We start from the raw sequence: 27,912 nt of genomic DNA on the forward strand, positions 1-27,912 counted from the left end.
GCGCTCGCCTGGCATGCGTGCGGCCCGGGTTCGATCCTCAGCACCACATACCAACAAAGATGTGTCCGCCGAGAACTAAAAAATAAATATTAAAAATCCTCTCTCTCTCTCTCTCTCTCTCTCTCTCCTTTCTCACTCTCTCTTTAAAAAATAAATAAATAAATAAATAAATAAAAATAAATAAATAAATAAAAAGTATACTCATAAAAATAAGTAATAAAAAAATCATATTATCCTATTTAAGAAAGTAGGGATGGTAAAGGGAGAGTATGTTAAGATTCTTAGAATGTATTAGGCAGAGAGGGGAGGACGTAGAGATTGAATTGAGACACAGAAGGCATACAACATAAAATGGCAAAGCTAATTTCTAATATAATAATAATCACATTAAATATCAATGAATTAAACTCAAAAGATATATACTTAGGTTGAATGTAAAACCAAGATTCAGCAAAACTGGAAAATAAAGGGACCACAAAACATACCTGAAAAAATCAACCAAAATAAAGTCACTGTAAGAGCAAATAATTAAAATTCAAAGCAGGGGGAACAATATGAGACAAATGGGATACTATGTAATGGTAAAAAGATAAAAGGAATGTGAAGGATGGAAATATATATAGTCTCAATGTAAAACAAACAGTTGAAAATTCTGGTGAAGCAATAGATTAACAATTCTAATTGGAGGTTTTTAACATACCTTTGGAAATGATAAAGCAATAAAAAAAAAAGCAATGATTTGAAAATTCTGCTTTGAAAGCCTGATAATATGTGTGACATTATAACAAATACAAAATATATTCTGAGTTTACACAGAACATTCATGAAAATTAATCTTATATAGTAGGCTACAAGATATCTCAATAGGGCTGGGCAGGTAGCTCAGTGGTGGGGCACTTGCCCGGTATGCACAAAACCCTGGATTCAATCACCAGCACCAGAAAATTTAAAAAAAAAAAAAACCTTGAAATATACCCCATGAAACCATCAAAACACATAGTGTGTTCATATAGTAAACAACAATAAATTTAAGATCAATATCCAAGGCCAGGTACAGTGGCACATGCCTATAATCCCAGCTACTCAGGAGGCTGTGGCAGGATAGCTTGAGCTCAGGAATTTGAGGTTAGCCTTGGCAACCTATTGAATCCCCTCTTACTCTCCAGTCTCTTTTCTCTAATTAGGGGGAGAAAAATTCTAGAATAACCAAAACAGAACTTTGAAAATCTTATATCTAGAAATTAACCCAGAGATGAATGAGTAAAGTAGTATTTTAAAATGCAGTTAAATTATTTTCTCAAGCCAGGGTTGTGGCTCAGGGGTAGAGCTCTTGCCTAGCATGTGTGAGGCACTGGGTTTGATCCCCAGCACCACATAAAAATAAAAACATATAAAATGAAGATATTGTGTCTAAATACATCTAAAAAATATATATTAAAAAATTGTTTACTCAATTTGTTTTAGTTGGAATACAATATAAGAATTATTACACTAAATGGAACGTCTGTCATTCATGTGTATCATATAAAAAATATGTGGGTCTATAAAAATATATGTATCAGAATACATGCATTTTCTCTATGCCAATTATATTTATAATTTAAAAACTAGAAACAAGACCTATAATCTCCTAGATTATACTACAATTTAAGTGGTCCATTGCAACACAAAGTCATTTTTTTCCTTTCATGAAAAACAACTGTAATCACAAATATTCATTTTTTAAAACCTCTACTTGCTTTTACTTTTTTATTACATCTATTTTTGATAAACAATCTGTATACCAAATACCTGTGTATCAAATGATATTACCTTTCATTATATTCCCATGTATAAACACATATCACTAATTAAGACACTCAACATACTCAGACATCTTGAGGGAAATGGATACTTCATGTACTTAAAGCCATAAATTACTCATTTACAGAGAATTAGGATACAATATACTTAACTAAATTTCTATAAATAAAATTTATTATTTTTGTGATAATTCAGAAAACATGTCAGTATTTGGAAAAACCTATCAGAATAATGAATCACAAACTGCTAACTATATAAACACGTTTTCTTTGGATATCATGTATAATTTATATATGTATACATAGTATATGTATCTGTGACTATTGGGATGTCCTTTATGGCTTATTACATGATCTTGTGTGTGTATGTGTATGTATGTTTTGCTAGGGATGGATCCCAGGGCCTCATTCATGCTAAGCAAGCATTCTACCACTTAGCTACATCCTCAGTCCTACATGATCAATTTACTTATGAAAGTTCTGTGAAATTTCAGACTATATTTTCCAGTCTCCCTTCTATGACAAGTCCAATCCAATAGGATATGAATGGAAAAGGCTTGTACAACCTCCAGGTTGTGTCCTTAAGCAACAGCACCTCCTCTCTCTTACTCTGTCTTGCTGGCTAGAAGAAGGATGTGGTGACAAGTAATAGAGCAGCTATTTTAGACATTGAGAAATAAATCATGTAAGAAAAGAATAAGGCAAAAGGGTTCCTCAGAGCTACAGTATCAGTCCTGGATAATTATGTCTAGACTCTGATATAAGACAAATTTGTGCTATGTTTAAGCCATTGTTATTTAATGTTTGCAAAAGCAATGAAACCAATATCCTAACTCAATTTAGAACACTAATTGCTATCTTGTGGGGCACTAAAAAGTCTATGAAGTTGTACTAAATCTACCCTGACTTAATGACATGTCCTCAATGCTTGCTTTCTCTATTAATAATTTTCTAACATATGCCAATTCTTTATTTTTTCGGTTTTTCCTCAAGAAATGAATGTGTATTATGTCAAGAGGCAGTATATACTTCCTGCCTAGATTCCTGCGAAACAGAACTTTTTGTCATCTTAAAGAATTCACTGTTGCTAAAGTTCTTCATCAGAAATTGATACAGAATTCATTTTTGTGATATCTGCATATTCACATAAAGAATATATTAGGAAAATACCATAAAACAAATATATTCAAAAATATTAGAAAGCAAGTGTTGAAGAGCTAAGGGATAATTGAAGCAACCACCCTAGCAATTCCACAAGTTCAAGAATAAAAGGTAACTGAAACACATTCTCAAAGTGCAGCCACATGACAAAAGTAGGAAGAATTTGCATGGAAGTGTTGTAACCTAATCCTAACAACTCTCCAATAATCTGCTAATTCAACAATCGGGGTTTCTACACTTCAAATTTTAAAAGACTCCTCTCAAAGTACTCTACTCAACCTTAGTATATTAACAAGATTTAGCTGTTACTACTCTCCACATATACCATAAATCAACCCATCAAAATTTGACTCCTCCCTCCCTCTCCCTTTTTCCCTCTCCCCGCCAACCCCTGTTCTCTACCAGTCAAGTTGTCTGTGATCAATCACATTATCCATGCATCCTAGAATTGAAAGAACTATGGGCCTTCACATCTATCTCAGGGAAGCATTTTCAAGACCATCTCAGTTGGGTCATTTTATATACAAGTTTATTTACTGACAACAGCATTTCCTAAAAGTGTTCATAGTAACTCTGTAAGTGAATGTGTATTCTGGGGGATGGTAAGGCTAAGAGATAGGACAATGTGTACTAAAATATGTTTGGGAAACTCTGTAGGCAGTCACAAGACACATTACAAACATATTAGTTTCAATAAGTATTTCAGAAAAGAACATGTTTAATTCTTAAAACAAAGTTTCTAAACCAAAAATAAGTACAGAACACTTTTTCTTCAGTCTATGAAATTAACAGTTCAAAAATGTTGATCCTTGTAAAGACAACCAGTCATTCCTTAATTCATCCTCCCAAATTATTCAATCAAAAGGATCTAATATTTTATTAATTTTTTCCTCATACATTTTTATATTATAGTTGTACATAGTGATAGGATTTGTTGTTATATATTTGTGCATCCACACAATATAACAATATAATTTGGCCAGGACCACTCCCCAGTACTTCCCCCTCCCTCTCCACTTCCTAGGCCTTGTTCCCTTTCCTCACTGATCTCCCTTTTTTCATGAGATCTGCCCCCACTTTTCCTTCTTCCTCTGTAGGTCCTCCATGAGAGAAAACATACGACCCTTGACCTTGAGTTTTACTTACTTATCAGTTTTTATCCATGGATAAAACAGTTTTATCCATTTTCCTTCAAATGACATAATTTCATTTTTCTTTATAGATAATAAAACTCCATTGTGCATATATACCACATTTCCTTTATCCATTCATTCACTGAAGGACAAGTAGGCTGGTTCCATAATTTGGTCATTGTGAATTGTGCTGGGTATACATAGGCATACATGTTATCACTGTATCACTTTAGGATAAATAGTGAGGAATGGTATAGTGGGATCATATGGTGGTTCCATGACTTTTCTTTTAGGGAACCTCCATACTGATTTCCATAGTGGTTGTACTAATTTACAATGCAAACAACAGTGTAAAAGTGTCCCTTTTTCTCAACATTTTCTCCAGCACTTATTTTTATTTGTATTCTTGATGACTGCCATTCTGACTGGTATGAGATGAAATCTCAGTGTAGTTTTGATTTGCATTTCCTTAATTGCTAATGATGTTGAACATTTTTAAATATATTTGTTTTATATATTTTATTTTTATATATATTTGATGTATTTCTTTTTCATTAAGAGTTTAAACTCCTTTTCCTTGTAATTGTTCAGTGAAAAGAATGGGATAAGTTTTTCTCCCTAATTCAGGCTGCAGTTACAGGGCTGAATACTCCTTATTGATAACAAAGGTAATACGCTGTCCCTCAGAATCCAAGGGGGAATTCATTTCAGGAACCCCGATGGATTAAAAAACTACAGATGCTCAAATCCAAATATAAAATAGCACAGTATTTGCATATAAGCTAAGCACATCCTCTCATATGCATTAAATCATCTCTAGATTACTTATAATACCTAACACATCAATGCTATATAAATTGTTGTTATACCGTATTGTTTAGGGAATAATGAAAACAGTGAAAAAGCTGCACATGTTCAGTACAAATGCAATTTTTTCCCCAAATATTTCCTATCCATAATTGATTGAATCCATGGAATCCATGGATACAGAAGGTTGACTATATTTCTGAATCTGCTCTGAACACCACAAACAGAGCTCCACATTTTGTTCATGTTACAACTTCATCCGCTCCTATAAGGAAAAACAAACCAATGCCTTCTACACTACAGACAGCGAAGACTGGAAAAAATTAACATCATTCTAAATGCTGGAATATCATCATTAGGGAGTACCAGACCCTCTTCATTTGTGATTGTTATGTTACCAGTTATGTATTTCTTCAGAGATTAATTTAAGCCAGGATGGTAGAGCAATATTTAGTAATCCTAACTTTGGTGTTCACTATTTTTAAAAAATCACTTATGAATGAAAAAAATACAGAAATGCCCCAAAACAAACCAAATCAGTTTAATGTTAAAATAAGATTTCAAGTAATGGTAAAGCTTTTCCAGAAGAATTTTAATAATATATGATCCTAAGTACACTAGACCATTCTCCTACTCCTGAGCAACTTCCCCAAGCAATCCCTTTTCATAACCACAAGCACTAGTCACAAACGTGTTCAGAAATACCCAGAAATAAAGAGCATATTTTAAAGACTTCTAAAGGTATCAAACAAATGCATTCATCTTCAATTCAGTCTGTTTATGTCATGTGTATATACTTACCACTGCTAATTTCTTTCTTGCATAGTTTTAAAAGATAGAGAAAAAGGTTGTTAAATTATTCAAACCAAAGTGCTAAGTCCCAGAACTTGTTTTTTTAAAAAGTGAACTCAATAATGAAGTTAAAAAAAGTTCATTCCCATATAAATTAATGATAAATTAATAATCTACATATAATTAAAAATTTTACATTTGGGAACGAATGATGGTGGACCTACACAAAAATTAAAGATGCTAAAAAGTTGATTTATCAAAATTTTCCAGCAACTGAAATTCCCTATTAAATTGTTCTTTTATAAATCAACAATCCAATGACAATTGGTGGGGTTTTGGGGTTTTTTTTTTTTTTTTTTTTTTTTTTTTTTTTGGTGTGTGTGTGTGTGTTGCTAAGGATTGAACCCAGGGTCTTATGCATTGAGGCAAGCACTCTACCAACTGGGCTATAACCCCAAGCCAACAATTGGTATTTCTTATGATAACCCTAAAGATACTATAATGTTTTGCTTTATTTTCTGAATATGACTTGTCCATTAATTTTTAAGAAGTATCTTAATATTCGGAAAAATAATATCCCATTCTCAGATCAAACCAGGCAAGCATATATCTGCCATTCCTGCCATTACCGTAATAATGTTCCCCTACCTCAAATCTATCTCACATGCCAATGTAATTAATATTCCCAAAACATCATTTTCATCAAGACACTGTTCTGCTAAAGAACGAAGAAACTCAAAAACCTCACATCCACATTATATGTAGAATAAAGGTCAAATAGCTTGACCTAATTTTCAAAATCTTTCACCATCTGATACCAATCTTTAGTCCTGGTCTTACCTTTCACCAATTACATACAAAAAGCCTCTAATACAGTGGATCCATTTATGTAACTAAAATACATTGCCTCTTCCACAATCTCCTCTTTACCCTCAGTTTTTTTTTTTTCTTTCCCCCTTCCAATGAGCTTTTCAAGCATTCATTTACTGACTCATTAGCCACACATTAAGCAAATCCTATGCACTAATCCATGTTGTGTTTTGATGTTGGGGCTACAAAATACACAAAACTGAGTCCGTTCCTCCTTGGGCTCACAGTACAACAGGGCAAACAGACAAAGAAAAAAGTTGTTATAGCAGTGTCTATAGTAGAGGTATAAATAGAGGAAAAAGTGTGATTGCATATAAAGGAGGATAACTTCCAAGCTGCTTGGTGAGATAAGAAAAGGCTTTTAGAAAAGGTGACATTTAAGATTCAAAGATGGGTAGGAGTGTGTCAGGCAAAGAAGGGAAAGGAATTCCAGGCAGAGAAAAAAAAAAAAAAAAGCACATGCAAAAGCAAAGAAGAGAAAAACTTGGCATGTGTGAAGAACTATAAATAGATCAGCATGGAGGGAGTCCAGTGTACATTAACTAATTCTACCAACACTTACTGTCCATTCTCCAACCCTCAAAACAGATGAAAAAGACATGGTATCTATCCCCAAAAGAATGTGCAAGGGTGGGTGATGAGAATGGAAAAGTAATGAAGAATCTTGTTTGACTTTCTAAGAAAACTTTTTCTTTACAAACAACTAAGCTAGAATTTATTAATTTGGATAAATATTATCCTTTTCCAAGTAGCCATCTTGTTGAAATTGTTTATTTCAATGATACTGTTATTAGTTACAAATAACTTTTTTTTTTGTAGTTTCTTTACAAATGACTTCAGATACAGCCTGAAGCATCACAAATCTTTGTATTTCATTGGAGAAAATAGAAAATGTCACTAACAGCTACATTTCGTAAAGGTGTATGAGGAAGCTGTGGAAACATAAGTTTAAGACTGTTTTAGATCAATTAAACAACATCAGTCAGAAAATAAGAATTAGCATTTAGAGTTTATTTACTACCATATATTACTTTATGTACTTTTTTACCACTCAAAATAATTCTATAAGTTCCCTTATTACTTGCCTTTTAGAGATGAAACTGAGGTACAGAGTAACCATGCCCAAGGTCATGAAACTCGTGGAGAAGATTTGAACCTAGAACCAAATCCTATCTCGCTATGGTATAGACCATTATGAAGGGGTAAAAACTTTAAAGAACAAACTCAATAAAACTATTTTATAACACAACTCAAACTGTTACAATGATACCTTTTCAGGACAACAGATACAAGTATATGACCTCCACTAAAGGTGACAGCTTTGAAAAGCAACAGTTACAATTAGCTTAATTTGTTACATTCGTTTAAAAATAAAATCAACCTTATTATTTTATTGTTGTAACTGAAGGATGTTTCCTTCCTAATCGCAAATCATTTAACCCTACACTGTACCTGGTAATATTAATTCCAACAAAATAAGAAGTACTAAGCACTTACTCAGAACCAGACACTGTTACCTACTCAAGATGGGGGTGGAGATGGAATAGCACAATTCCTGCTGTAAATAGCTAAGATTCAATAGGAGAGATGGAGGGCCAGCTTACAGCAGATAAAAAAGGTTTTTAAGGCTCAATTCTTATGACAATTAACTAGGGGGAAAAAATGCAAGACATCTGTTCACAGTGCTCTGTATTTTTACCTGAATATGCTAAGATACTAGGAGATTCAATATTTTCCCTTTCAGGTACTGTATTTTCTAAATTGTGTACAACAAGCATGTATTGTAATACTTTGATAATTGAGGAAAATAAAGCATAAAAATTGAGAAGTAGAAAACTTAGCACTTAGTGGGGTTCTCAGTAACTGAGAAGATCTTTGCTAACAGAAGTCCCAAAAGTTTTAAATTCGAAACTTTAGAAATATATCCAAAGTATGACTACTTTTTACCACTTCAGGAGCTATGAACCTCAATGGTACAAACTCCCATCATTTTTCACTTGGATTAGAAGTCTCCTTACTTCTAAACTTGACCTCCCCACCCCAACTCTATCATCTATACACAATAAAGCACCCAGAAAAAAATCAGATAATGGCACTTCACTGCTCAAAATCTTCCAATGGCTTCAGTAAAATAAAAGGCAGAGACTTTGCAAGGGCCCTACAAGATCTGGTACCAGATATTATCTCTGGATTTAACTACCTCCAACATTTCTGCTCTTCACTCACTCCTCCTTATGGTTTTTTGAACATTTGAGGCATGCTCCTTTGCTGTCCAATTTTATAATACTCTCTTTTGCTTATTTGTTTATTATTTGTCTCCTTTCACTACCTCCAAAAGAGAAATACTTTTCTCTATTTTCATCACTGATTATATCCTGTGCACATACAGTCTGGTATATGAAAAATAATTAGTCATTATTCATTAAACGAATGAATAAAGGGCAATATTATGCATAGCAGTTAATGTTTGGTCCTAGGAGATAGAAGATAGCCCCACCATTCTGTACTAGAGTGAACTTGTGCAAATTATTTAATCTCTCTAAATCTTAGATTCCTTATTATAAAATAATGATGGTGGTATCAATCTTATAGTTTTAAGAATTAGAATAATGCAGATAAGCACAGTTCCTGGCAGAGAGTAAACATTCAGTAAACATTAGTTATTACAATGACGTTAACGATAAAAGATATACTCAGATATCAAGAACTAAGTTCTTCTACTTAGAAAACTTAGTTCTTCTACTTTACAACTTAAGCTTTATTTTCCCTTGATTAACACTAATTTTATGAAACCAAGTGCCCTGACATAAATATTTTAAATTTTTCTCTTGAAATATTCTGAACTGTCAGCCAGATGTGGTGGCACACGCCTATAATACCAGCTTCTCAGAGGGCTGAGGCAGAAAGATCTGAATTCAAGGCCAGACTAGTCAACTTAGCAAGACCTTATCTGAAAAATAAAAAATAAATGAATTTTTTTTTTAAAAATTAAGGGTTAGAGATGTAGTTCAATGGCAGAATGCTTGCCTAGCATGTTCTAGGCCTAGGTTCAATCCCCAGTACCACAAATATTCAGAACTATCTAGTTGTTCTTAATGTATAGTTACCTTGGATTTCAGTCCATTAAGAAAGGAAATTCTTACGGGATTAAAGTTCAAAATGATGAAATTCAGATTGAGAGGGCCTTGTTTATTTTTTTGTAAGGAAAAAATAATACTGAATAAGAGCCACAACTCCCACATGTTTCTACCAAGTTATTATAGCATTTCTACTATCTACTTTTTCAGAAATAGTAGTTTACAAAATTCTGGATCTTCACATGCCAGTTTAAAACAAAGGCACTACTACTATGTGTGACATCAAGATTCTGTTCTCATGTTGTAGATTATTAACAGAGATGGAGAGAGATTAGAGTATATTTTACTTTAAAAAAAAAAAATTTAAATGGCTGGGCATGGTGGCACATGCCTATAATTCCGGCAGCTTGAGAAGCTGAAGCACAAGGATCAAAAGTTCAAAACCTGCCTCAGGAACATAGTAAGATCCTGCCTCAAAATAAAAAATAAAAAGGGCTGGGTATATGGCTCAGTGGTTGAGTACCCCCAGGTTTAACCCATGGTACTCCCCTAACCCCCCAAAAAAGTTTTAAGTGCTATATAAAATTGCACAAAATGCCACATCTATCACAATGTTATTTTATTTTCTACAAACAGAATTGACACTTGTTTCATAAAACCACACAAGAAAAAGTTAAGCTTAGGGCCAGATCACTGGAATGTTATTCTACTTATATTGTATTTAAGAATTTTGAATTCTTTTGAAATATCCCAAATTAGATTTCTCATTTACTAAGAGGTATAACATATATGACTGAATTCATAACAAACTCCCCAGTGGTAAGAGATTCTAACTCAGTTCAACTGAAATGCATCAGATATGGAATTAAAGGCTTTAAGAAGTACATAAATAGTTTTTTTTTAATGTCATAACTACAAGACTTTGTTTGATAGTAAAACAAGAGTAGTATATTAAAACTCACAAAACTAAGCTCTAATCTGACATTAGCAAGGGGACTTAAAGGCTTTTTTCCTGATCCATAAAACAGAATAATATCTATCTTGTAAAGCTATTGTGAAAATACAGTAAGATGAATATTTGTAGAAATAAACTATACATGAACTGTACTGCAGCACACAAATCTTACTGCAAAAAAAAAATAGAGAATTTTTTAAATGGAAACAAAAAATGAACTGTCATAATTCTGTAACTACCTAATTGTCTTCATGTTTTGTTTATTCCCTACAAATCCTTCCCTACAAGTCCTTATCTCCATATACTTTTTTTGTACAGTTACAAGCATGTACACCTGGGAAAAGTCCTTCTAGCATGTTGGGTTTTTTTTGTTTTTTCAGAGCCAGATAGCCCTCATTCAATTACCAGCTCCTTAACTTACTGTGTGGTTTGGGGCAAGGTTCTCAAATCCCTTTATCCAGTTTTTTTCATTTATTACATGAGGATAACAGATCTATGTTACAGGGAGGTATGAAGAAGAAACGAGTCAATGTAAACCACTCAGTTTAATGTTTGGCACATGGTCAATTCAGTAAGAGCTAGGGGGAAAAATGGTACTCTACTTAAAAAAAAAAAAAAAAAAACTTAGCATGATGCCATAAACCAAAAGTACACTATTAAAGTATAATAAGAATAAGGCACAGTGGAGCATGCCTATAATCCTGGTGACTCCAGAGGCTGGGCAGGAGGATCACAAGTTCAAGGCCAGTCTCAGCAACATGGCAAGGCCCTAAGCATTCAGAGAGACCCTGTTCAAAATAGAAAACTAAAAGGGCTGGGGATGTAGCTCAGTGGTAAAGTATCTCAGATTCAATCCCCAATACCGAAATAAATAAATAAATATAAAAAGAATCCAGATACTTTTAAAAAGACTCCAGGACACTTTAAATTTATTGTTTTTAAATTACATCTCCCTACCACTCCTTTGTTTAGATATACTATAATGTATAATAGAACCCATCTATTGCTTCATACTTCCAGTAGAGGTCTCCATCTAAAAAATAATGTATTAGAATGAAAAATAAGAATTCCTCATTATTTTTTAAAAAGAAGAAAAATATATTTTTAAAAATTAGTGGCCATCTTTATCAAACATGTAAGTCCAGGTTTCTCCAAGCAAAACTTTAAAATAGAGAATTATCTACAGTAAAGTGATTTCCCTCAGTGATTGTTATATGTTTTGCTATAGGCTTACCAACACTCAGCTGTGTTACAAATACAATCTTTTGGACAGATGAGACTGTTTCACACAAATGATAAAATAATTTCTCCCCTCCATTGGCCAACAAATTAATACCTGTGCCTTACAAATGGTTTAAATCAGTAGAATCATCTTAACATAAAAGTAAAGGCCATGTTTTTATAGCAAAGAAATCTCTGACAATCTTATACAATTATTCCTTTGAAGTCAGAATGGAGTGACTTGTATAAAAGAGGCAGCTCTGAACTGGTTTCTACTTCTCCCTCTCATCATTCCACAGTAGTGACCTAAAGCAAGTCAATAAGACTTATGTAGGCCGGCCTACCAAGAAAACAAACAAAAAACCCCTTACTTATCCTCTACCAAAAAACACTGGACTGGCTAGACTACCCTCTTAAAATCCCTTCTGATAACTAAGACTGATGATACTATAAATTAATAGATTTGGTAGTCATACCCAATTGTAGCTATGCTCCTATCTTTTAGGAATCTAAATCTTCAGACTTTACTAACCTATACTACACTACTAAGGTAACTATTAAATTTGTATACAATATCTAATATGTACTTCAACTTAGTCCCTTACATTTGTAAGACCTAGTAAATTCCTGTAACTGGTTATAACAAATAATTGAATAAGAAATCACCAAGTAATTTGCTTAAAGACATAGAGTGCACACACACATACTTATCTAAACCCCACAGTTTACAAAAGTGGGAATAAAAAACAAGAGATGTTCTAAGCAACTCTTGAAACTAGAAAGTTTTTTAATAACCAAATTAGGTCAAATTCTGAGGATCAGATATACAATGTAAAATATAACACATTTAATTTAGTGATGATATATTTGAATGGATTATGCCAAATATATAAAATACCTGACTATGATTAAGGTACAAATTTGTTTTTTCTTTTATGGATGATAGATAACTATAATGAAGAAATAACCAAATCAGTTACTTCTTAACTTGAGAATATAAAAATACTGATTTAAATTACCACTTTACTTTTGTATATCAAGGAATGTAATGGCCAGCAAAGAAAACTAAGATTTCTAAATGGATTCGTAGAATGGGAATCATTTAGCACTATAACAGATTTTTATTTATATATTAAATTCCCAGAACATGAAAAACATTTATAGTCAAATATAGGCTGCAAAATTTAATATTCATCATTAGCTCCCCTCATGAAGAAACAATAAAAGAAATAACTGCAGATTTAAAAAAAAAAAAAACTCAAACAGATAAAACATACAAAAGATATCACTAAGTCTGACTCCTAACTCTAATAATATTGGTCATTCAATAAACACATATGGAATACTCTCATATATCACAAGGTTATTATTATAAAAGTTCCAAGTTGGGACTGCATCAAGAACACACAGCAGGTCAGGAGAAAGGGTGCCTATAACCCCAGGTACTAGGGATGATGAGGCAGAAAGATTACAACTTTGAGGCCAGCCTGGACAACATGGAGAGACTTGTCTCAAAACAAAAATAAATAAATAAATAAATAAATAAAAGGGCTGGGGATGTAGCTCGGTGGTAGAGCAACCCTGGGTTCAAACACCAGTACAGCAAAAACAAAACAAAATAAGCCCCTCTCCACCCCCCAACAAAGAACACTTGGCAGGCAGTATCTTATTCAATGAGGAAATGCTAGCAGCATCAAACTAAAACCATCATCAAAGTCTCCATCAAAAGATGTCTCCATTTAAACACTGCATAGATATGCTGGCCAATGCAATTAGACTAAAGAAAATAATTAGATATAAAAGTTACAAAAGAAGAAGTAAAACAGCCCCTATTTACAGATGACATGCTAATATATGTGGAAAATTCTAAAACAACAAAAAGCACTGAAGGAGAAAAATAAGAAAAATAGTAAAACAACTCAATAAAGCAGCAGATTAGAAAATACTTTTTAAAAATTAATAGTTTCCATATAAACAAACAACCAATCAGAAGATTACAATGGAAAAGAAAACCACATTTTCAAAAGCAACAAAAATGATAATATCCTTCAGAATAAACTGAAGAAATATTTAAACCCTATATAAGGTTATATATAAACTGTGCCTAATGACACAAAAATTAATGGAACAAATGGGGTTCCATTGTTCTTGGATGGGTCAACTCAGTATTGTCAAGATACTGGTTCTCCAATTTATAAATTTAATGCAATCCCTATAAAAAGAACAATAAGCTTTTTTGTGGGACTAGAAAAAAATGACACTTAAAGTTCATATACAAACACAAACATAAAAAAATATTGAAGAAAACCTTGTTTAAAACAAAACAAGGAGCTGGGGTTGTGGCTCAGTGGTAGAGCACTTGCCTAGCATGTGTAAGGCACTGGGTTTGTTTCTTAGCACCCCATATAAATAAATAAACAAAATAAAGGTCCATCAACATCTAAAAAAAAAAAACTACAAGAATGAGCCTCCAGGCATGGTGGTTCACACTTGTAATTCCAGCAACCCAGGAGGCTGAGGCAGGAGGATCGTGAGTTCAAAGCCAGCCTCAGCAATTAAGCCAGGCACTAAGCAACTCAGCAAAATGTTGTTTCTAATAAAATACAAAAAAGGGCTGGGGATGTGGCTTGGTAGTTAAGAGACACATTAAGAGACACTGGGTTCAATCCCTGGTATATATAAGAATGACACTATCAAATATTAAAACAGATAATACCTCAATAATTGAAATTAGTAAGAAGCCATTTAATCCTTCAGATTGGTAAAACTTGGAAAGCTTGACAACATATGGCAAGGCTTTGGAAAACAGGCATTTTCATAAACTGCTGGTGGAAATTCAAAATAGTTCTCTCCTACAAAGGGAATTTGGCAATATTTAACAAAACTATATATATATTTTTTTATCTTTCCATTGCTACTTCAATTCCCACTTTAGAAATTTACTCTGAAGATACATCTGCAACAATTCAAAAATAGGTTTGTATAATAGATATGGAGAAGATCATTCATCATTATATACTATGCTAATATACTGAAAATAACCTAAATGCCATTATGTTGGGGATTGGTTGTGTAAAGTAGGATGCACACACATAATGGAATACTATGCAACTGCCTAAAAAGGGGGAAAAAAAACAAAACTAGACTCTATAAACTTACTGTAAGTTCTTCAAGAAGTATTAAGGTGAAGAAAGGCAAGATACAAAAGAAGTGCTTTCTTCATTTAGAGAATGAAAACTAATATATAACTTATATATGTGTGTACATCCTCATTTTTGCAAAAAGAAACAAAAGAAGGATACCCTGAAACTACAAAAATTGATTAACAACTAAGCATGAGTGGGAACGAATAGAAAAGATAAGGAAAGCAAGGGAGTAACCTCCAAGTACACCTTTTCTTAAACTCTGCTGTTAGAAATCTTAACATATTCAGTAATGAAGTTAAATGAATGAAGTTAAAGGATGAGTGGAAAACAAAATTGAATACAGATGGGAAAATAATAATTTTATTATATTTTAAGTGAGTAACACCCAGGAAAATTAACACCACCATTGTGGTGTGATTTTGTTTGTTTTTTTACACAGAATTTCCCTATATCACTCAGGCTAGCCCTGAACTCCTGGGTTGAAGAGATCCTCCTGCCACAGCCTTCCCAGTACCTGGAATGATAGGTGTGTGCCATCTTGCCTGGCTATACAGTGAATTCTTTTTTTTTTTTTTTTTTTTTTTAGGCCAAACCTCTAACAATGTATGTTCAGTCCAAACACAAAAAAAGAATTGCAAACAAATCTATTCTATTTGGTAGGTTTGATTTTGGTAGTGATATGGGTGTAAGAATTTTGAAATATTTCATATGTATTACAGAACTGAGAAATGAGTAAATATACTGTTGTAGGATTTAGAGTTTCCATTACAGGTAAAGAAAGAAGGGGAAAAAAATTATGTGGACTATAATTGGAGGTATCAACATAGCCTCATGATTTTCAAAATACAAATGCTTTTATATAAAATAAATGTATTTCCTAGTACTGTCCTCTAGAAGAGCCTGGAAGAAAAAATTACCCAATAACAACTAACATATCTATTACCCAGTTCTTGGTTTCTATGTATCATTCCACACTAAAAGAACCAAGACCTCTTAGAGAAAATAGCTGATTCTAGAGCCATGTAAGCAAAACACAAGTCAATCCCAGTAGATCTTCTATTATCAGAAAACAAGGAAAGGCTTAAAATATATATATATGTATATGTGTGTGTGTGTGTGTGTGTGTGTGTGTGTGTGTATACATCTGAAAAAGACAATGGAAAGCCATTCTGAAAGGGCTCCCACTGCCAAATTCAAGCAGCAAACACATAGCAAAAATAGACTTTTAAACAACTATATAAAATGAAAATCTAATGAATAAATAAGAATGAAAATAATCCCCTTACTGTAGACTACTAGCTTATAAATACAGAAGGAATGAAAGAATTAGAAAATAAGTATCATGCAAAAATCACAGTAATAACTGATTCAAATGCAAGAACACCAATTGTTATTAAGACTAGGTACAAATGTGATGGTGAGCAAGATATTTTCATGGTCTCAAAGTATTTTCCCATAGGTTAACTTAATTACAAAAGAGAAAAAAAAAAAAAACTTTTAGAGGAAAACCCAGGAGAATACCACCTTAACCAAAATTAACATCAGCAATAATAGAACAAAAGGACATCTAGTGCATTTTGCCAAAAATGCCTAACCTAAATCTGACCCTAAAAAAAAATTACCAGAAAGATGCAAATTTTATCGTAAATCTGACCCATAATGTTTAAAACGGTAAATCATGCTAGGTGTGGTGGCACATGCCTGTAGTCCCAGGATCACAAGTTCAAAGCCAGCCTCAGAATTTAGCAGGACCCCAAGCAACTTAGGGCCTGTCTCAAAAAAAATGGGGACCTGCCTCAGTGGTTAAGACCCCTGGGTTAAATCCAGTACCAAAAAAAGAAAAAAGGCAACATCATAAAAGATACAGAAAAGCTGAAACACTGGAAATAAAATAACTAAATGTAATAGATGATCATGGATGGGATGCAGTATAAAAGACATTTAGGACAACTGGCAAAATCTGATTTAAGGTCTGTATGTTAGATAATACAGTTGTATTCATGTTCAAATTTTCTGAATTTGATAAATGTACATTTTTACATTAGAGAATGTTTTTATTCTTGGATAATATGATTAAAATAATTACAGGTCACTATATCAGTAATGATATCAACTGATTAAAGAGCAATAATAGTAACAATACTGTATAAAAACAAATATATAAAGCAAAAATGACAAAATAATAATGAACTGATAGAGCTAGATGAATTGTAAATAAAGGTTCACATGCAGGTAGCAAAAAATAAATAAATAAGCATAGGGGATGTGGCTCAGTGGTAGAGCAATTGCCTAACATGTGCTAGGCCCTGGATTTGATCCCTAATACTACAAATAATAATAATAATAATAAATAATTAACCATTTTAAACAGAGAAAAGATGGCGTAGGAAAGAAAAATGAATGACTATCCCTTTCAACTGGACTATCCCAAAAATCAGACAAATTTTTTACTACTAGATTGAATTAATATATTCCAATGTGGAGCTAGCTGGAAAAAAGGACTCCGAAATTCACAAGTTTGACTCTTTAATGGTATAAACTGAAAGCCTTATATCAAACTATAAGCACTGTTGACAGGTTTCCTATTTCTTGTGAGCACACTTGGAGGTTCAGACTATAGTACTACAAAGAACTACACAGTCTGATTTAAGCTCAAGCAAATTCAATCTATGAAACATGGAAAATGTGATCAACCTTGGTATTATTATTTTTTAAGCTATTTATTTTTTGTTTATTTATTTTTATATGGTGCTGAGGATCATATGTGCAAGGCAAGCGCTATGCCACTGATCCACAAACCCCAGCTGAATCTTGGTATTATTACTGAGAAATTTAAATTCAGCCACAAGTCTAAAATACTAAGGAATTAGACATTGTTGGTATTGTTAGGTATTACCTAGGTGTAGAGCCCTAAACTATGACCTCTACCATATTATTTTCTTTTTACATTTTCATTTATTTGTTTTTGCAGTGCTGAAGATTGAATCTAGTAACTTTTACATATTAGAAAAGCAGTAGACCACCAATCTATATTCCCAATCTTTACCCTATTTTGACAGAATAATATTCCCACTGACCTCACATATTTATACTAACATTTTACTTACTTGAAATTAATTACTTGCAGAAGTACAAAATAAAATTTCAACCTGAATACTTTACTGTGAAAGAAAATCCATTATAATTATATAAAAAATAACATCTCCATGCACATAACAATTAACCACTGGACACAGTAAGAAAAAATTGGTCAAGTATGATGATAAGAATGCAAAACCAGAATTATAGACACTTGCCATATTTTACAATAAGATGTATATCCAAACAATGAATTATCAATACAGCTTAATTCAAACTCTCCTTCAAAACAACTTTATAGCTTAGCCCTGTTAAATGGTACTAAAAAGTGACTTACTGGCAAAAACAAAAGTCATACATACCTGAACACGGTATATACCTAAAGATACTTAGCAAATGTGCATTATAGGGTAGAAGGGTATGTTTAAGGTAATGCTTTAAAAATGTAAAGTAGGTCTATTCCCAGGGAAAGAAGTGGGACAGTGTGTTCTGAAAATATGTAAAATATATTTCCTGACTGGCAATTGTGGCTGACATTTAAGATTAGGAGTTAGACATAAACCAGAGATTGTTTTTTATTTATTTGTTTCTTTCAAGAAGTAACCCATATGCTTCAGAAAGAAAAGTTTGAGTGGTGTAAATAATTCTTTTCTAAATATATTTTTAAGATTAACAGCAATTATTTCTTAAATGTGGAAAAAAAAGTCTCACAAAGAAAATGTTTTTGAAAAATGAAGATATTGCATTAAACAAACTATTTATTAGTATTATTATTTTTATAGGAATTCACATGTTAACTTCCCTAAGTAGTACTAAAATAGTCCTCACCAAGACAAGGATTTAATAAACTCAATATAACAAATGTATCCCATCTTGGAAGAATATTTTCAAGACCTATATTTTAAAAAGTTATACATTAAGAAAATTATCCATTTAGAAATGGCTAAAGGGAAACTTATTTCTAGTTAATTTTTTAAAATTCAATTTATAAAACAAGATAAGTTAGGATTTGGTAGTTCATTTGTTTCTCCTCCCCCCTCCCTTAACTGACAGAGTTCTTGTTACCTTCCCTGAAGCCCAGACATGAAGTATAGGGTGTGTCCAGGCTCTGCTTAGAAATGACAGGTGCAGCTTAAGCAGGTGCCCCTAGACCAGATTGTCCCCTGGAGGTTTTATTCTGGATGAAGCCCTGGCCTATGTTTTGATGCCAAGTTAAACCAGTTATCTCAGCAACTAAATTGGTTTCATTACAATACTTAGATCAACTGTTCTCAAACTTAGTGTACTTAAGAATCACCTGAAGCATTCTTTTAAAAATACAAAGTTTTAGACTATTAATAGCTAAAACCACTGATCAATCTTAGCATTACTAAATGAAAATAACTAAACATTATAAGCCTTGTGATATGATGAAAAGCAAAGCACTACTTATGAAGTATATCTAAAATATTGAAGCTGTATGTTACCAACCTTTAGATAAATTAATTTTCAAGAAATAATACAGGATAGAGGAACAAGTTAATTGACACTAGAAGGAAGTAATCGACCAAATCCAGAATTTGGGACAATCTAAATGACTAATGACCCAATTAGTTTAAACAAATCAATGGCACAATGTGAAAAGAGAAAGGGAACTGTTAAAAACTTACAAGATTTAAATAGCCCAAACATCAAAAGCAACACATTCTTCCTGCCCTCCTCTCCAAAATTTCTGTTGCAATAAGTAGTAGAGTACTGCAAACACTGTCATTAGTATTAATGGAATCATGGATCTACCATTTGGGGGCAACATCTCAGAATGTAATAGCTATTCACAGACATCACCTAGAGATTTCAGTTCCAGCAATAGGTTATTGCAATGTACCTAGTCAAATGGGCATGTATTTTGTAAAAATGAATAAACCCTCTGAATTCACAGCATAATGAACATGCAAAATTATCCAAGCCCAAGTGAAATTTCTTTGTTTTGAAAAAGAAAAATGTTTGATCCCATTTTAGAAACAATTCTTGGAAAGCTTAATGAAATTCATAACCTGAATGCTGAGACTGAAAATTTGCTTTTTACCAACTCTTTATTACAAGACCCCTAAAAGTTTTACTTCCTCCATAACACACTAGTAAATTTTATGATAGGTGACCAATACTGATTACCACATATGCATTTTTATGCACTTCTGAATAAACCAAACGAAGCTGTGAACTTTTTTGACTCCACTATGAACATATGAACTAATAATATTACATGTATTTACTTTAAATTCAAGTCATTTCCATAAAAATTGCACTTACAATTTCAAGCCATAAAATATTTAAAGGTAATGTTTAATATGAACATCTCCACTGTTAAAACACCAGTAAAGGTTGGTCCTTAAACCAGTCTCAACTTCTAAACAGCTTTTCCCTAATATCAAAATTCATGATATGACTTTTCAGTTTTTGAAGTCATGGTACTGAAGCAAATACTAATTTTTAGCAGGACTAGCATTGTAATTCAACAAAAGTAATTATTACTCTACCAGACAATTTGATAAATAATTCTGCCATGATTCACTAGAGACTTGTTTAGACAAATTTTAAAAACAAAATTTCAAGTACAAACATCCTATTTTTAAAAAGCAGAATCTAGTTAGAATGATGAACAGGAGGGGAAAAAAAGAGCAGTTACTTAACTTTTGGGGGTTGCTGGTTCAAATAAGAGCCTTAAGTGTAAAGACTAAACCATTACAGGCATGGCAGTTGTGCACACCTATAATCCCAGTAGCTCAGGAGACTAAAACAGAAGGATCACAAGTTCAAAGCCAGCCTCAGCAACTTAGTGAGGTGCTAAGAAACTCAGCAAGACCCTGTCTGTAAATAAAATATTAAAAAGGGCTGGGGATGTGGCTCAATGGTTAAGTGCCCCTGGGCTCAATTTCCCAAACTGTGTTCAGAATAACTTAGTAGGACTTCCTCAAGCATGGGGTTTTGTAACATTTTAACAGTGTAGTGGTGTTTGGGGAAAACCGTTCACTATGAGGTGATAAAAGAGGCAAAAAATAGTGTGAATCTCCAAATTTTCTGGAGATCACAACACACATTAACAAAACAAAGTCTTCAAGAAATACTGTGTAAAGTAACCCAACTTTAGCTTTACTGCTCAAATCATTAGGCTTCATTTCAAGAAAACATATTAACATTTCAGGAAAACTAGTGCTTTACAGAGGCTAGTTGGAATTTTTACTGTAATTGACCTTGCATACCAAAGAGGAGGAGGAGGATGATGATGGTTGTGGTGATGGTGGTGGTAGATCAAAGAAGCAGCCCTTACTCTATTTTACCACCCCCTACTCTATCCTGCTCCATGTCTTAATTCCCAATTCAGGCAAAATTCATTTTTATCATTAATCTTTAGTAGGCCTAGAAAATGCACAATAAGTAGCCTTCATAAACAAGAATAAAAAGTTTTCTTAATACATAGTAAGTATTTGCTTGACAATATAGTTAAATTCCAAGGAATTAAAATCTTTGTTTTTCCTTCCCTTCCCAACTTCCAATTTCATTTAGTTGGAGAATATAAGAGATCCACAGTAGTGATAGACTTTTCTATCAAAGACATTATAGTGGATTTCGCACACAATCAACTATGAAAATACGAAGACCACAATAGAACAGAGAAGTAGAAATATAAAAGAATGCCTCTATTCAAGATTAGACATTTTTAGTTAACAACCAAGGCAGAAAATTTAAATGCAAAAAAGAATGTAAACATTTTAGGAGTTATGAAGTTCTTAGTTTGTATCCTCAGCAAAATCTGTAACCTCAGTGAACTACATATCAAGAAAAAAGTAGACGATTCCTACTTTGGGCAAATCTAAGCTGTCTGAAAACATGGCTTCTGAGATACTGAAAACATTGATTCTAAGACACCAACATTAACCTAAGTGAGCTCTGAACAGTCTTTCAACATTCTCCACTTTCTACTCCTACTTTCGAAGTCCACATGCCTTTCAAAAATGTAACACAGTATTAGAAAATAGCAAAATCAGGTTCATCCAAAATTTGAGTTTATAAAATTAAATTTAAAATACATACATGAATACTTATTCAGACACAATTGTTTCCCCAGTCTATTACTTTCTTTTCTTGAAAGAGAATTATCTGTTTATTCAGTCTGTTAAGTAAATTCAATGTGTTACTTTATTTACTTATTTATCACAATCTTGAAGTCTTTCACTTAACTTCAAGTAACCAATAAAAGGCTTTCACTTACAATAACTAATCTACATGGTGGATACTACAGAACACATATTCATGTCACTCAACGGATAAATCTAAACTTCATCTATAGATATAACTTAAAGAAGGGCTTTACTTACCAAGAAATAAAAAGGACATTAAATTCATAATTCAATTGAAAATTCATTCTGGTGAATGCAAATGTACAATTATGTTTCTGATTATACTAAAGGTAGGTATATATTTTTAAAAAATCATTTACTATTACAAGTTTCAATGCAAGAAAACTTCTAACGGTTTGAACAAATTTTCAATGTATAAGATATCTCCTTTCCAAAAAATCAAGTTTTCTAAACTTATATGGAAATATCAAGTTAACCTTGACTATTGTTGTACTACTGGGATCAGTAAGTGAAAACAAAATTCAACTAAATATTTGAAATATTTACCTACATCTTCATTAAAAAAAAAAAAAAAGCTTCAAATTCTTAACCCAAAAAGGAGTAGCAAATATCGCAATTTTAATACCAAAACAGAACAAAAAATAAAATTTGCTAATTAAATATAGAACACATCAGACATAAATTTCCTAATATTTTAATTTATCAAAATCACCTTCATAACAATATGAATTATAAGACTGATTAAATACTACTGAACATATAACATGAACACAACTTTTATGTCCAATTTATGTATGACCTTCAAACATTTAAATTTTTTCTTTAATTTCTCCATATATAAAATTTAGGAAATTATACTTTATCCTTTCATACTTCCAAAAATATTCCAACAAACATTTGTGCAAAATATTAAGATGTCCATATCAAGAAAGAAACCAAAAGTAAATAAAAACACAAATATCACAGATGCTTAATATACAATTATTATTATTATTATTTTTTTTTTTTTTTAATTTAGCAGTGCTGGAAATCAAACTCAGGGCCTTGTGCATACTAGGCAAGCACTCTACTACTGAGCTACATCCCCAGCCAACTAATACCCAATTTTTAAATATATGACTTTTACACATTATCAGTAGGCATTTAGTTTTTAAAAGTTAAATGCCAATGTTAAAACAAATAATCAACAGCATTTTCATTTTGAGATCAAGAAATCTTTATAGACAATCTACACATGAATAAATATATGTCTGATAAAACCAAGCAAACTTTTGTCAGACCATTAAACTCAAATCTCTCTAATGACTATATTTGTACCAAAAAAAACATAAGTGTTAGAGCATAGTCATGGTCAGTATAGTAGTTTGCTCTTATTTAAATGTTTATAATACTATGAAAACATGTAAGATACCAGACTAACAGCCATTCATCCAATTAATAGTAGAATCACAAGGAATATGAGCAAATATTAAACTTGTAGAGTAAGTAGAACTAACATATGTAATGACAGTTATAATAGATCAAATGAAAAAGCAGCTCGTATTAAAAAATTATTCTACATGCGATTTATAAAACATGCCGCATTATCTGCTCATCAAAAACCATGATATTTAATTTGATGTAGCAAAGAGGTAACTTATGAAGTCACCTGATCACTATTTCTTACCATGAAAGGGTACTATCATGGTTAAGTAACAAAAATACTGTTAAAGCTTGACATTTGTTCTGTCAGCTAAGATTTTTTCTGAGGAAGGTGTAAAACCCAGCATAATAAATATCCTCTGATTGTGCAATATTACACCAGTAGAGAAAATTCTTACAAGGTTGGCAGTACTCAATTTTTAACCAGCATATTTCTTTTGTTTTTTTTTTTTTTTTAAACAAGCCATGCAAATCTTCACATGGTTTATTTTCCAAAACAAATGCTTCAACTTTTTCCTAGTAGCCTAGCTACAACCCTACAAAAACAAACCTGGAGAATGACATATGGAGGAAAAACAAGTTTAGCTAAGGACATAGTTCAAAAAGCAGTTTCTAACAAGAAAAGCCCAAATTGATCAGAGAACAATGAAAATACTTACAAACAACCTTGAAACTGCATAGTCAAAATAGTATTTATAAGCATAATTAAAAGATGATATAATCCCATCATAGAAATGACAACTGGTGTTTATGATTAACTTTTATAAAAAACTGAAGCCCAGACATTTAATTGATTATGCTAAAACTGTTAGTTTGTAATTAAAAATTTAAAAATATACATCTCATGAGCCACAAATATGATACAGTATCTTTAGGATATTAAATTTCAATGGATCATCAAACACATACCAGGCATAACTTTAAAATATGTATTTTAAACAGTACAAAATCCAAATATTCCGATTGGCATAAAACCAGAACATGTATTAACATGTTCCTCTCAGTATTAGAAATGAAAATGAGCCAATGACTCTCATCACAGATATAAAATTCCTATTTCTCACCCCATTACTAAATCAGCAATGTGGGAGATCAGTTTTGTTTGAGTTTTGAATTTTTATCCCTTTAAGATGTATTCTGACACACATCACACACACACATACACACACTGTAACAACTAACCATATTTAATATCTTCTAGACTTCCTATGGGATTCAATAACTACTCCACAAAGTTCTGTGAATTCTTCAGCTTCAAGCCTGATGTCAATCTAAGATAGCCAATAGAAAGTACACCTGTGCAATTACTGCATTTCCTATTTCAGAATGCTGAACATAATACAGAATAACTCTTGAGAGCATTTGAAGCAATATAAAACAAATTATGCAGAAGCCAGTAACAAAAACAGAAGGATATCCTGTAATCTCACTATTATCAATATCTATTAGAAAGTACTAAGTGCAAAAATTATTATTCTAGTTTTAAATATCAATCAATTAAGGACCCTCCATGGGTAAATAAACAAAAATAAAAACATGACTTCATAGTAAATTACAATCTGAAAGTATTCCTAGAATAAAACTGGGAGGAAAAAAATAAAAATATTACAAAAGATATTACCTAGATATATCACATACCAACTGAATATGAAATTTACTTTTGTCAAATAAGCAATCAAAACATAAGGGAAAGAATAAAAGAAAAATCAAACAATAGTATGTAGTTTCATATTATCCTCATTTTTCTGAAGATCCTGAACATGTTTAGGTTGCTCAGAAATTCAACAAAAAAATTAGAATAATCCTGGTCATGCAAGGCACCTACATATTATGATAGGCAGAAATATTCTGTTGAAATACTACTGAATGACTCAGTACAAAACCATACGTTTCATTTTTTCTTAAATTCTGAAAGTCCAAATTTTAAAAGGTAAAAGGAGTTCCCAAAACAAAGAAAAAAAAAATTCCCAAAGGTTACAAAGTTTCATTAACTATATTAACTCTTTTACTAAGCATCACCTTTCTGCCCCTCAGTGCATATCAAGCAATCAGTAACAATGTCACAAAAGAATGTTTACCAAGATAGGGAGTGAGGAGTCACCTGTAATGATTTTGTATGAAAAATGTAAATAATCCTAAAATGAGTGAGGAAAACTTTACCTTCCTATAATCCCTCATCTTATTGACATTAAATGTTTCTCCGAATAAAATTAACAAGAGATTAGAAACTGTTTGGTGTGCAAGGTTTGCTTTTTGTTTGGAAAAAAAGAAAAACTTCTCATAAGTCCCTTATTTCCAAATACTGTGGAAAAGTCTCTACTACTCACCGCAAGTAATACTGTTTTAAAGCAAAGGCAGCGTTAGAACAACTTCTGGGAAAGTTGAACTCTTCAACAATTTCTCCCCACTGATTCTTCTCAGAAACCTGTTAAAAACATTCACACTTGTCTGAAAGTGCTCAATCCAAGAAAAACCTAACCTAACTATGAAATAAATACCCATTCTGCAGAGATATGTAGACACTAAGGCATCACTGGGTGGTTCAGATCGATCCGTAAGAGTTACTAAGCAAGGTCTGCTTGAATCACTGTGTTTTCACCAGAAAGCCCTGTATTTAGCAGCACTTGTTTTGTTTGGGGGGGTTTGGTGGGTTTGTTTTGTTTTTGAAGCCCGGACAATAACCAATCGCAAGTCCCTCTGTCGCCCCCTTTTAAATCTCAACGCGGTCCGTTTACACTTAAAGAAAAAAAAAAAAAGTTCAAAAGGATCAATACTGTTCCGGACAGCGACATCCGCGGGTTCTGGGGGGGCCGGGGCCGGATCCGATTCCGATCCCTCTCCCAGATCTATCCATCTCCATAGGCCCTTCTTTGAGGCCTACAGCTTCTGCCTAGCCTTGAAGCCTAAGATGGCTATTTGGAGACAGGTCCTGGTTTCTTTTGTTAGCAGTATAAACCGAGGGCGACCGGGCCGACGCGGTGCCCCCGGCAGCCGAGATCATTTCGCAGCCGATTATCGATGTTAAACCTGCCCGCGCTAATTTTGAGTTGCACGAAAACTGCTCTCAGAGTCTGTGTGTCTCTGTGTCTCCGCCTGTGCTAGAGCGGCAGCGGCGGCAGAGCTGATGAGCGGGCGGGCGGGCGCGCGGCGCGGGGCGGGCGCGGGGTTCGGGCAGGCGCCCCGCACGCCCGCACTCCCCGCAGCGGCGCTCAGACCCCGCCGGGCCGGCTGGGCACCGGGCAGGACGCGAGCCGGCGCCGGGCCGCCCGCCCGCCCGAGCCCCGCGCCCGCCGCGCGCACGCGAGCCACCAGGCCAAAAACAGCCCCGCCGCCGTCCGCCTCCGTGCCACCGGCTGCGAGCGAAAAGAACGCCTTTTGCCCCCGCTGGCAGCCCCCCCAGCCCCGAGCGCCCACTCCGGGGTCAAAGGAGACTTTTTGGAAGAGGCCAGCGAGAGGGAAATACAAATTAAAACTTCCACTCACCTTCGCGAATCCGCCTAAAGTAGTGACTCTGGTGTAGAGACCGTGAAGATCCAGCTCCTTCCCACCCACCGCAGGGATTTTTTTAAAAGGCGACCTGCGGGAGAGAGAAAGCCCCGCACTTGTCAGCCGGGACCCCGCGCCCGGCCCGGGCGGGAGAGCCCCGTTCGCCCCGGCTCGCCCCGGCGCTGCCCCCCCGGTTCTGCTCTCACCCTCTGCTGTGGTGGAACTGCCGCAGCTCGTCCAGGAAAGCGAGTCCCTTTCTCCGCTCGTCCGGAGGCGCCTTCCCCGTCGAGTTTGCCATTATTTTTTCAAAGGAGGTTTTTTAAAAACCCAGATCGGTGTTTTAAAAGCGCCCCCCGCTCCCAGCGCTTCCTACCAGAGCCCGGAGCCCATTCCTCGGCCGGCGGCGGCGGGGCTCAGTCATGGGCCGGCGGTGGTGGCGGCGGCGGCGGCGGCGGCGGCGCAGGGAGGGAGGGAGGGAGGGGGAGGAGGAGGAGGAGGAGGGGAAGGAGGGAGCTGGAGGCCAGGGGGAGAGGAGGGAAGGAGGGAGGGGAATTTCTAAAAAAGTTTAAAGAAATCGGAGCGAAACTAGAGGGGCAGGCGACTGCCGGATCCGCGCGAAGCCGCGGGGCGAGCGCGGCCCCCACCCCTTCCTTCCCTCCCTCCCCGCGGCCCGGCTCTCGCCCGCCTCTCAGCGCCGCCGGCCCTGGCGGCTCGGCCCGGGGACGCGATTCAACATGGTGCTGCTGCCGGGGGCGCGCGAGCGGGCGAGGGGAAAGGCGAGCGGACGGTGAGGGGCCGAAGCGGCCGGAGGCCCGGGAGTTTCGGCGGCGGCGGCGGCGGGGCT

The 27,912-nt window shown here is 34.4% G+C and overlaps 1 protein-coding gene across 1 annotated transcript in view; it reads right to left on the reverse strand.

Moving 5' to 3' along the window:
- Arid2 (AT-rich interaction domain 2) overlaps positions 1-27,500 on the reverse strand; it is a 187,256-nt gene extending 159,756 nt beyond the window's left edge. Inside the window, exons 1-3 of the mRNA XM_026400657.2 lie at positions 27,275-27,500; positions 27,066-27,159; positions 25,910-26,007 (exon numbers count right to left, since the gene is read on the reverse strand). Of these exons, the coding sequence (XP_026256442.1) occupies positions 25,910-26,007; positions 27,066-27,159; positions 27,275-27,366 (284 nt within the window). The 5' untranslated portion in view covers positions 27,367-27,500. The remainder of the gene's footprint in view (positions 1-25,909; positions 26,008-27,065; positions 27,160-27,274) is intronic.
- Positions 27,501-27,912: the final 412 nt, after the last annotated feature.

The sequence above is a fragment of the Urocitellus parryii genome, chromosome 5, assembly GCF_045843805.1.
Source record: "Urocitellus parryii isolate mUroPar1 chromosome 5, mUroPar1.hap1, whole genome shotgun sequence".
In the NCBI taxonomy this organism is placed as follows: Eukaryota; Metazoa; Chordata; class Mammalia; order Rodentia; family Sciuridae; genus Urocitellus; species Urocitellus parryii.